General features: G+C 34.5%; 1 protein-coding gene across 6 annotated transcripts in view; it reads left to right on the top strand.

Annotated features, from left to right (window-relative positions):
* atl (atlastin GTPase) overlaps positions 1-13115 on the top strand; it is a 174555-nt gene that overhangs the window by 84568 nt on the left and 76872 nt on the right. Inside the window, exon 1 of one of the 6 annotated variants that reach the window (XM_069817416.1) lies at positions 3032-3244. The exons of 4 other annotated variants lie outside the window; for them this stretch is intronic. In XM_069817416.1, the coding sequence (XP_069673517.1) occupies positions 3235-3244 (10 nt within the window). In that variant the 5' untranslated portion in view covers positions 3032-3234. Of the gene's footprint in view, positions 1-3031; positions 3245-13115 lie in introns of those variants that run through there. One more of the 6 variants, XM_069817413.1, reaches the window with a different exon arrangement.

The following is a 13115-nucleotide window of genomic DNA, read 5'->3' as shown; positions in this document are numbered from 1 at the left end:
CCTTGCTTTGACCACCTTCTATCATTCCAACAGCTCTGAGCATTTCAGAAGTTGTGAGATGACGGCGTTTCATGATTAAATAAGATGACTTCGTATGATTGCAGTAAGATGACAACAAGATTTCTTAAAAAAGTTATATTAAAGAACCAAGCATAAAGACTTTCAACAGGATAAACTCTATAAAAATCTATAAGTAAACAATTAATTGTTAAAAATGTTGTCATGGCAACACCATGGAGTAAGTATTTCACTGATGTCATTATCAGAAATGTAGCATAAAATACACAAGAAATGTGGTACAAATTATAATTGTCCCTTAGACTTTATTGAGCAGTGTATTTGACATGATAAATAAAATAATACAAATTGAAAATTCTCCGCAACTTGTTCCATACTTTTCTAACGGTTTGTACAGTATTACAAGTTTATCAAACTAATATGTGTTGAACAAATACAGCATTTAGACGCCTGTAAGATTAGGCTGACCGAAAAAATGGGTAGTACTATTTGCCTTCTGAAACTTATGTGAATCGCCTTGGTCTCAATTCCTTCATCTAGAAGCCTCTATTAAACCGTTATCAAGAAAAGATTTCCTTTCTTTGTTTACATAATATATGCTTTGTTTTGTATTATATATTGTAAATATATAATTTTAACAACAACTGTACATAATTATCTACCTCGTTCCTCGTCGTACCTGCAAAGTCGTGCCTTGGACTAGCGATGTGAAATGAGCGCTGGTTCGAGTCCTCATGGGGGAAGAAACTTTCTCATGAAATTTTGTCCATGTAATATAAAAATTGGAGATTTATCCTTCGAAGAGGTGGAGAAATTCAGATATTTTGGAGCAACAGTAACAAATATAAATGACACTCGGGAGGAAATTAAACGCAGAAGAAATATGGGAAATGCCTGTTATTATTCGGTTGAGAAGCTTTTGTCATCTAGTCTGCTGTCAAAAAATCTGAAAGAATTTATAAAATAGTTATATTACCGGTTGTTCTGTATGGTTGTGAAACTTGGACTCTCACATTGAGAGAAGAACAGAGATTAAATGTGTTTGAGACTAAGGTTCTTAGGAAAATATTTGAGGCTAAGAGGGATGAAGTTACAGGAGACTGGAGAAAGTTACGCACGCAGAACTGCACGCTTTGTATTCTTCACCTGACATAAATAAGAATATTAAATTCAGACGTTTGAGATGGGCAGAGCATGTGGCACGTATGGGCGAATCTAGAAATGCTTATAGAGTGTTAGTTGGGAAGCCGGAGGGAAAAAGACCTTTGGGGAGGCCGATACGTAGATGGGAGGATAATATTAAAATTGATTTGAGGGAGGTTGGATATGATACTAGAGACTGGATTAATCTTGCACAGGATAGGGACCAATGCCAGGCTTATGTGAGGACGGCAATGAACCTCCAGGTTCCTTAAAAGCCATTTGTAAGCCAGTCTCCACTCAACGTGATGAATTTGGAGAGCTAAGGAGAGTTACGAAATTCGGTTTTGTAAGCCGTTGTAACGGCTGGGTGGGGGGAGAATCGTGCTAACCACATGTTACTCCCGTACTGCTTGGACGATCGATATTTCACTTCTGCAGGCATATTGACATGAGGTCAGCAGTTGGCTGGTCGGCCTTGGCCCTCTATTAGCTGTGGCGTCACTGATTTATTGTTTGTTGTTGTAATTATTTGCATTAGTATTTATTCCAGAACATGAAGACATTTATGGAATTCTTACACTCGTATTAATATTTTATTGATTTATTTTTAGTACTCTAAAAGAGCACGAATCCTCACGTTGCGACACAACTCATTTTTCCACTACCGCCCATACCTACACAAACACAGACTTTTTATAGCAGCATGTTTAATGCTTTATGCCAATGAGAGGTCATTATCCGTTGATATGCCAATTAAGTTACACAAAATATATACGATTTAAGCTAGAATCATATTTTACCGTAGGCCTACATAAAAAAGCTACGAGAAGTGCCAAAATGCTTTAGGGGCCCTTTGTACCTCTTTTGTCTTCTATTACAAAAATATTTTCACTTAATTTGCAAACATGCTGTTTATATACCTTAGTTCTAAAAGTTTAAAAAGAAAAGAAGACGAAAAGAAATAAATAAAAGCATACATTGACATATAGATAGTACATGCCTTTATTTCGGTTGAGTTTCTGCAAGAGTCCCTAGAGAAATAATTATTTAATCCTTAAATGTGGATTTTTCTAAAAAAAAAAAAAAAAAAGGTGGGGAGTTTTATTGAACATAAAGAAAAATCTGATAGCAGGAATTAAAACATCTTTGCAAGAGTTATCGAAAGAAAGGAGGAGTGTCGGAGTGGAAAAGATACGTTATAATGAATACTAAAATATGCTGTTTCTCAAGCGTTTCTCTCATATTTACAGTACTTTAAAAAGGATGTTCTTTTCTGTATGTTTATAATCAATTATGTAAAAAATGTTGTTTGCATTTACATATAATTTTCCAGGTAACTAGAACTCGCATAGAGACCTCCTTATAGTTTGTGTATCAGTTTTATTATTAATAAATGTGATTCTCTGTACCCTAGTTTGCAAGGATGATGACGTGAAGAATCGGTGTCTTTATAGTGATTACTATCCCAACACAGCATGCAGAGAATATTACATGTTCAACAAACCATTCGGGTCAAATTCTTTCGTTGAAAGTAGTCCTTCACTGTCTTTAGGCTTACGCAGAACATGAATTGTGATACTATCCGTGAGAAAGACATTATTTCTTTCTTATGATTTTGTGAGATTTATAAACTCCAAATCACTGTTGCCAACGAAAAACGTGCTAGAAAAGCCTTGCAAAGAACTTCTGAACTATTGGTCAAGATCACTTGAATGCGTTAACACATTTTGAAGAGGTTGATGTTTCTCATTGAATACTACGTCCAAAGTAACAAGTTTTTATGTATATATAACCAAGTAGCACCGCTCAAGGGTACGTGCCTTGTATACTTGCTTCAAGGTTAACCGTGATAGCTATACAAATGACGTAGATCGTCAGTAGTGATGCTACATGACGGGTGTGTTGTGGTCAGCTGTGAGTAAGGTGCTTAAATATTTTGGTGTAAAATGGTGTTGACATTTGGTGGCTGCAACATCTTTGTCCAAACGAAGTGAGTGTAGTGCGTGCCAAGTATTAGTGTGTGCAAGAACAGCTTAGTTTATGTAGATTATTATCTACTGTCATCGTAATAAAATGACTGAAGGTGTGTATTCAATATGGCTTTAGAATTTTCATCGTTCGTTATTTGTTAACGACAATTATTTGAATTATTTTTGTGATAGCACCATGTAATAAACAAATTATGTTATTACTATAGAATGTATTTTTAAACCTAGGTTTTTAATCATCTTTGCCACTATATTTCGACATGTTGACGGTAGTGAATGTGTACGACACTTTAAGTGCGCGAATTTTGAAGGCCACATATTCATCACTCAGGCTCTTAAAGGGTGTGCAAACTTTCTTATAATACGTACGTGTTAAACGGAACATGAAATTGTAGAATACCTAGCATTTGTATAGGAATAAAGAGTTTGGTTAAATTCATTCATAATTTATGTTGGTTAAATTCATTCATAATTTATGTGCAACCAAAATTATCTCATTAATTGGTTTGTGGATTGAGAGTTGACACCTTCTAGACCACTCTTCTCCCAAGCGGGTATACGTAGGTGTGGATGGACTTCTGCATATTAAAATATTATTTGCGTAAATGTGGAGCGATATGTCTTTGTAATCCCAGTAACACCATTATTTTTTAATGATTTAAATGTACCATTTTTATTCTTATATCATTACTATTTGTAGTTACATACAAAGTAACGGGGATAAAATCATAATATTATAAGATCGAAGTTGTAAAGTCACAAATTGTTCGTTGCCTTTATGTATCGACAAGTAACTTGCTAACAATAAATGGGAAATTCTCGTCATAGAATGTAGTGATCTTAAATCGAGCGAAGAAATGTGTGATTCATGTCTTTGTTCAAATTCTTTGCTACTGCACCACACCCTAGTTTATAAAAGGAACAAGAAAGATCATTACAAGGTCTTATTTTAAAGAAGTGCAATAGGCTACGCAGTTGTGCAGTATTGAGTGCGTTTGACCGTGTGATAAAGACAAATTATGAATAAAGAACTACGTAACAATGTTGACATACATTTTAATACGAGACTACTTTTTTATTTTTGGACCATACGTTTTAAAGTAGGCTACTGTTTATGTAATCCCTTGCCAGAGAACAGTCGTATCAGCGTCACGATCTTACGTTTCCTCCGTCTTAAATTACAGTTTCTCACAAAGAACTTGGGTGATTTGTATTTTGTGTTTTAAGGATGCGAATAGTTCTAAATAGAACATTGCTAGTTCATTGGGTTTTTACTTAAATATTTTTCATATTCGCTGACTGTTCTTTGTGGATTTAATGTTGAAATGTTAAACTGGTAATTAGAAAGGAATTTTGAAGTAGGCCTACAGTGCGTTCCAAGCGAACGTTTCCGGTGTTTCTGTCAGCTGACCGCGGCCAGCGGTAGATCTCCCTCCTCTCCCACCAAGCTATCATCGCTACTTGCACACGCGAATTCACGGCGATTCGCCAGATAACTGTGTATGATTGTTGTTGACTCGTTGTTTGGTCAACTCTCCGAAGAAAGATCTGAACCTCACAAATGATACCAACAAGGCACCACTTATGAGGCAGTTAGGCTAGGAGATAATGGAGTAGGCTGGCCAGTTCCTCCCTCCATTGCATACATTGCTGACTAGCTACATATTACACTAGTCAAACTTAAGATGCATACAAACAATTATTCTTCCTCTGACACACATCGTCAAGTGAGATGTACAGTACTGCCTGATAATACTGTAGATGTACAATAAGGTTAAAAAACAATAGGCCGGCGACAAATGTTCGAGAAACAGAACGGTGCGCATGCCCTTCTCCTTGAAGCTCCAGTTCACAAGATGACACAATAAATTAAACCATGTAAATGTGCTGTATTTTGTTCTAAAGTATGTTATAAAATAAAACGAAATAAAATTAATTCTAGCTGCACCAGGGCCTCTGAAGAGTGAAATAGCAATAAAATTGATAAATACTAAATCTATCGAAACGGGATACAACATTTATCGAAACGAAGACTAAGGAGAAAGCTACATAATACGCCGGATTAATGTATGAGCCATTGTAGAATAGGTGGCTTAAGCGTGGGACTGAACCAATTAGCATTGATTGTAGTAAGTTCGAATCTTAGTCTTAAGTTTTTACATTACAAATTCACCATAATAAGTTTTTACATACACCATTTGCACAAGTACCAAGTGGCGACATCGCCTGGAAGTCGATTGAATGTTTAGTAAATAACACAACCCGTCCCTCGGGCAACATTACTGTCTTAATTAAACCGTCTGCATTTATATCTGATTTATAGTTTTTAAAAATATGTTGAACTACAACATTAAAACATGTTACCATTGTAAACATTAATTTAGTTCTATTTGTTTTAATAATGGCAATACAAGTGATAGGCCTACTGTTCTACCATTCTTCAGTTCATATTAGAGTTTAGCTTTCTGTATGTTTTGTTTACTTATATTCTTCACAGAGAGCGTTGACAACGTTTGAAAGCCAATTTTCATAAAAAAAACATTAGAAATAATAAAAAGTATAGCTATATGTTATATAGCTGTTATATTGATATTTCATATTCTTCGTCAGTCATATGTCCAATACTTGCAGCCGTTTAGGTTCTTGAAACCCCTTTTTGGACCAGTCATGATATTGGAAAAATTAATTAAGGCCTACATATCGAATTAAACCGTAAAATTTTGCGTGGGATCTAGGAAAGGATAGTTCGTCTTTTTATTTCTCTACATATTAAAATTATTTTACTTTGATATGTTTTGAATATTAACTCCAGAAATAAATTGTATTTTTGTCCAAAAACACCCGTGACACCTACGAAAGTTTCACAACTCTCATAATGTAGGATCACTTACGTCTTACAAATGTGTTACGACAAGGGAAGAGAATCCTATTACAATGAGACAGTTTTCACTCAGGGCAGCGATTATGTGGCTTGGTCTGGAACATTTGTCAACAAACAAGTAGAAATAATATCATCAACATCATCATATTTTACGACACGGATTAAGTCATGATTGTTCCGGTTTCAAAGTGGTTTAATATTTGTCTGATCAGCGTTTTCTTGGACGTCGTATGTTTCTCCTTTCAACTGGTTTGTAATGAAGTAGTTTATATGGTATTCTAGGTAGTTCTATTCATTCTACGTATTCTCTCCATTATTCTTAAGTTTATTGAGATATTTAATTGTAATTTCCCCCATGTAGCATGGCTATACTTACAGAAATAATACCGCGTATAATTATTAATATCTGCCAAGTATAAGGGTTTGGGAACATTGGTGAACACATGAAACTCACTATAAATTTTGTTTACTTATATGTGATGTGCTTCTGATTTTCGAGAAAGCAAATAAACTGTTAATTTTGTATACAGGCCTAATAATAGCCCACGAATGATGGGCTGTAATATATTTGCAAGACTTGCATAACCAAGTTTATTAACAAATTCCACTAACACTAGTCATTAAAAAATATAAAATAGAACAATAAAAAAATCAGCCCTACTGGGAAGTGCACTTACAATCTCTGAGCCCGAAACCAGAAACCTTACCCCTATGCTACAGCACCTCATTGCCCTTGCCGCATTGTAGACACATCACTATCAAAGAATCAACCAGAACAAACATCAGAGAATTGCCTTCAAATGCAATGATTTTACTCATGTGAACCTGACTTAAAAACTTTATAAACTACCAAGAGTCGGCCCATTCTTTTTGAACCCAATTGTACATATCAGCCAGAACCTCAATCATAGGATATGTAATTTGGATATTGATTATGTATTAATAACACTCTGTACTCATCCTCCATACAGTAGTTGTTGAAAGTGTTGCCCATCTTGTATGATACTTCATTCACATCACATCATTCACATTCATTAAACCTATTCATTAAATTTAATACCGTTTTCTACAGGGAACTGGGGACCAGGAAATTTACATCTAAAGCTTTCCCTTGTTCTCACACACAATTTCTTTTCTGTATGTACATTTTCAAAATGTGCACATGTACATGCATTATATATGCAACATAACATAATGATCTGCACTTATTTTTAGCTGACTCAACGCATGCATTTATTGGAGATAGACCGACACAGCTAATTTTGGGAGACAGGGATTCACCAAGCATGCAGTTTTCAAGTGGTGATGTGCATCTCTTTTTCCCCTCATTCCCTCTGTTTTGGCACATACACAAAAAGATTCATACCTGGAGGATAACATAAACGCCAGTCAGGAATGATGAAGCTAAATCTTACAGAATACATGCATACAGTTAAGTGAAGACGAATCTGAGAATAGTTGAATCAGCATATTAAGTGATTAGTCATAAAACAGGGATGTCCAATTTAGAAAACTTGTTGAATTTATTAATTACGTAAGTTTTAATCTGGCAAAGCACCGTGAGTTTGTAAGTGCAAGCAGTGGTGGTAGCGGGGGACTTGCTTCTGGTTGGCCGACAGAAACGATGGGAACAATTACTAGGATGCACTGTAGTGTATTGTTCATTAGAATACAGATGCCATTAAGTTGATGAATTAATGATAAGGCGATTATCGACACATGATGGAATAATAATAATAATAATAATAATAATAATAATAAAATATTCCAAATACCTGCAAAGAATCCTCATAGCTTTTTTATTTACCACGAATCAGGGTTCGAACTCCATTTCCTGTCAATGAGAATCTCGTAGTTAACAGTCAAGGTGGTAAATATCATGGATATCAGTACTACAGACTTCGAAGTTAATATTCTTTTTGTTTTTGGTAGGAAATAAATCACGAGATACTAACAACATTGACATGTCTTTAAGATAAGCAACTGAAGCTTTTATTGATTCTGTTTCAATATTAAACATTGTTCAAGAAGCTCGTTAATAATATGATAGATTAATATGTAGTTTCACTTATTTGAATTATAATGTTTCATACTTGAAAGACACAGATATTTATGTAAAATTAAACCAATTTCATTGGATATTTGGTACAATAACAAAAGTGTAATGAAACAAAATAAGATGAGATTCTCAATTGGAGTTGTAGTGGAGAACTGGACATTGGCTAAGAAAGATAAATTAAATATTGAGTCTGTAGAGATAATATTTTTTATGCTACCTTGCTAAAAATATTTAAAAAAGGTTACAATTAATAATTTGAAAGATCTAAAAAGATAATCTGATGCGAACATCTATTAAGAATGTAAGAACATCTAGCAAAACAAACTCGTACACCACAAGGTTGGAAATTACAGAGAGTGGAGCAGTCAATGGTAAAACGGTTTGCTTTGTTATTGGAACAGGTCAAGAGACATAGTCTATGTATGAAAAGTAGTAGTGTAATGCAAACATTAATTGATGTAAGCCACCTGCGTAGCTCAGGTGTGAGACTTGTTTTTCTATTGGTCCAGAGCTGCTCTCGGGCATGGGTTGGATTCCTGTTTGAGCTGTTTACCTGGTTGGATTTTTTTCCGAAGTTTTTCCCAACTATAAGGCGAATATCAGGTAATCTATGGCGAATCCGCGGCCTCATCTCGCCAAATACCATCTCACTATCACTAATTCCATCGATGCTAAATAACCTAGTAGTTGATACAGAATTGTTAACTTGCTAAAAAAATTTATTGATGTAGGCCTTTATCATTTACTAGTACAATTTTAGAAGTACCAGTAGTTCAAATAAAGTTTATAAATATAATTGAAATTCAGACCAACTGTCAACTGGTAGCATCTCACAAAAGGAATTAATTTTAATATTGGTACTCGTTTTTTAATCCCATGTATGAAAAATGACTGCCATTTTCATTCTACCATTGCTCCATTACCATATTGTCAATTTACCGACTCACAATAGTCTGATGTAGAAGAGTAGTTAAGATTGCTTATTGTTATATTGTACCATAGCTGTATCCCAAAAGGGCATACTTTTTGGTTTCACTGCATAAAGTATGTGTGTAACCAGTGCTGTATGCAGGATTTGTTTATGGGTATGGAGTGGTTTCAATAAGATATTTATTATATCGTCTTTGTTTTTATAAAACCTTCTATGTGGCAGCACAGAAAATAATTTTTCACGAGGAAGAAAAAATAATTAAAAATCAATAGGTCTGATAAAAATATGAAGTAATTCGATAGAAAACATTGGTGAATATGATGAATCTAAATGACTTCATCGAAGATCAGTGTAGGGCTATTGATATTTAATTAATTCTTTCATCCTCCTGAAAAATTATTTTGTGTACTGTCACATAGGAGATTTCATTAAAACAATGACGATATACATTCTTATTGTATGTTGAACCCAAACCAAGAACTTATAACACTAAAGGATATTGAAATATCAAACTGAAGTAAATTATTGAAACTGACAATATTACCAGTACCGGTATCTAGATTCAAATAGTACACTGACACTGTCACAGGTCACATCCTATACATATTAAAACCACTGGCTATGATATTGATTACGTGAGAAAAAATTTTTTATTACAATACTCATAAAGCAATAATAAAATTACAATAATTAAATATAATATACTTTATGTGTGATTACTTTAATCGTACATTGAGCCTTTCAGATTTAAGAGACCATAGTTTCTGGTATGAACAAAGTAATATAACCATGACAGTAAGCAAGTCATACACAACCAGGAATATGCTGTTATTGCATAGAATCAAAGGATCTATGGAATTATGAAGCTTCTTATCAAAAGATTAAGAGTTGCTTCCAGAGGGGGAAGTATATAGAATTCTGTTAGTTTTTCCATTCCAGCTTTTCTTCATTTGAGAGTTCTGCTTCAAATATGGAAAGTGATGTTTGAAATAGTTGCAGAGTTTCATTATGAGAGACAGACTTGTCACCAAGGGAGAAAATGATTTCTTCGAGAAATGGGATGAAAATTACCGTTCTGAAACAATTTTCTGCTTGTTTCCTGGAACGTTGGTCCTCATTGTTTGTCGACTAACAGTTCAAGGCTGAGATACAAGAACTGAAACCTTACTATTATTTATATACACACAAAAATCTTGCCCCTGCATCTTCCCTCATGACTCAAGAGATCTTTTAGCATTCATGGATGCGTTGACAACTTGGCTGAGATCCAAGTTTTCAGTTTGAAGTTATTTACTAAGAGAAGTGTAATTTGAAACTCGTGTATGACATATATACTTATCAAGAAATTATCAATCATGTTGCTGCTTTTTTTTTTCTCTCTAAAACCTTCAGTAATGGATCAAGTAGCTTCAATAAATGTACGAATAGAATCATTCTGAATCCATCTTATGATTGACAGTTTCTTTTAGTTTACTCTGTGTTTTTCGTCCATATATTCGACTTTATCTATCAGTACTGCTTGTCTTCTCTTTTGAGAATACAGAAGAATGCATAAGCCTTACAATAGTACTCATACAGTTCCTGATTTCTGTTACACTACACCTTTCTGAAATGGCCAGATTTAGACAGTGAGCACTGCAGCGCACATATTGGGCTTTTATAAAATTTTCTACATAGAAGATTGGAAAATTAGTGACAACACTGCTAGAATTCAGCTTTCCTAATGATTGCTAGGGAACGGATTTTTATGCGCTAAATAACTTGAAAATATTAATTTTCTTATGTAGTTTTTTTTTTATTGGGTTATTTTACGACGCTGTATCAACATCTAGGTTATTTAGCGTCTGAATGACATGAAGGTGATAACGCGGGTGAAATGAGTCCGGGGTCCAGCACCGAAAGTTACCCAGCATTTGCTCGTATTGGGTTGAGGGAAAACCCCGGAAAAAACCTCAACCAGGTAACTTGCCCCGACCGGGATTCGAACCTGGGCCACCTGGTTTCGCAGCCAGACGCGCTGACCGTTACTCCACAGGTGTGGACTTCTTATGTAATAAGAAAATGGAAAATATGTATAAAAAATGAAAAATATGTACAAAAATTGTACAAATATTTTGTTTCAGTATTACAAAATTTTAAGTATGTATTATAAAAAATATCACTCATCAATCATGTTGAGACAGTGATGGATTCAAATAGCTCGCTTTCGCAGTGAACAAAGAACCTTTCACAAGTTTTCCATTGCAAACCAGTGTTGGTTGTCTTGGAACAATATGCGATGCAGGAGGAAGGAGAGAGATAAGTGAACCATCGTTACATGATTTAATGCTGATATTTCTTTATATGCTAATAGAAAACAACACTTGAAGCTATTTAATTATTTTAACCTACAACAACATTTCCCACTTTCCTACCACTGGAGTCCGGTGATTCGTCCATGCTTACCCATATTTTTTTTTATTTTCACATTCTGCTCTGATCATTCCTAGCATTTCTTCGTAACATAGAGGGACATGTTGATTCTTCTGGTGTTTCAAAATTTGTGTATTTTGTAAGGGACTTTCTAAGCTTTGGACATTTTTAGTTATGTAAATGAATATGAGATGACACGAAAACTTTGCATAAATCTGCATAATATTAAAAACTTTTTGAAAATGGGGTGTGTGAAGGGGAAGCTGCTTCGCCCAAAAGAACGTGAAGTGGGCATTCTATGTTTATTACCTAATAAATGCTGCTCAGCATTTACATATTTCCCGCATTTTTACACAATAGAATTTTTGTGTCACTTGTAAAAATTCCACTAATTTCAGCAACTTATTGCTGCAAATTGGAATGAACACTTGACTTAACTTTCGGCATTATATCACCAATTACTTCACGTATGTACTGGTACAGCATAAATGACCTGAATGAATGAAGATGCCCCAATGGAGAATATTCAAGTCAAATGCATTGCATCAGCCGTCATTTCATAGATAAAGGATTCCCCTTTGAGAGTGTGAGACATCATGTGTAGTCAAGGTCACAACGCAATATATTTAAGAAAGTATTTTATTCACATTGTTTTCATTAATATGTAGTATGTACGAGTTTTTGGATTGATTTTAAAAATTTGAACAAAGAAAAAATAATTAATGTATTTATAGAAAAAAAATAATTTATGTATTTATAGCTAAGTTATTTAAAATGTATATTTACATAAAAATTTTACAAAAGTACGTATTTTTTTTGTGAAATAAAATTTCATATACAAATTACCGTGTTCTAGTTCGGAATATTTGTCTTAGTTACAGTCTTTTATCTGTAAAAAAATATTTATTCAGATAAAAATCTGTTTGCTAGTGATTACCAGGGCGCGGGTTTTGATGACTCAAAAACCCCAACAAAAAATGACCTATAGGATGACCCAAAAATGTTAGAAAATTACCTAAAATGCAGAAAAAAAATTACCTAAAAATAAACAATCCTATACATAAGCAGTAACATGAACTGCTGCCAGGTAGTCAAATGGAGAATAGCAATGGCAAAGGAAGCTTTTATTTGAAAAAGGCTCATCTTCTGCAAACCTTTGGAGAAAGAACTAAGGAAGAGACTAGTGAAGTGCTTTGTATGGAGTGTGGCATTATATGGTTCAGAAACATGGTTATTACGAAGAAGCGAACAGAAGCATTTGAAATGTGGATATAGAGAAGAATGGAGCATGTGAAATGGACAGACAGAATAAGAAACGAAGCTGTGTTGCAAAAAATGGGTGAAGAAAGAATGATGCTGAAACTGATCAGAAAGAGGAAAAGGAATTGGCTGGGTCACTGGTTGAGAAGAAACTGCCTTTTGAAGAATGCAATGGAAGGAATGGTGAATGGAAGAAGAGTTCGGGGTAGAAGAAGATATCAGGTGATAGACGACATAAGATATGTGGACCATATGCGTCGACTAAGAGAAAGGCAGAAAACAGGAATGACTGGAGAATGCTGGGTTTGCAGTGAAAGACCTGCCCTTGAGCAGAACACTATGAATGAATGAATGAATATATAAGGCATTGACTCTGTTAAGAGAGAAGTTTTATATAATATTCTTATTGAATTTGGTATTCCT

The sequence above is a fragment of the Periplaneta americana genome, chromosome 17, assembly GCF_040183065.1.
Source record: "Periplaneta americana isolate PAMFEO1 chromosome 17, P.americana_PAMFEO1_priV1, whole genome shotgun sequence".
NCBI lineage: Eukaryota > Metazoa > Arthropoda > Insecta > Blattodea > Blattidae > Periplaneta > Periplaneta americana.
This window is presented reverse-complemented; position numbering and strand designations above follow the sequence as displayed.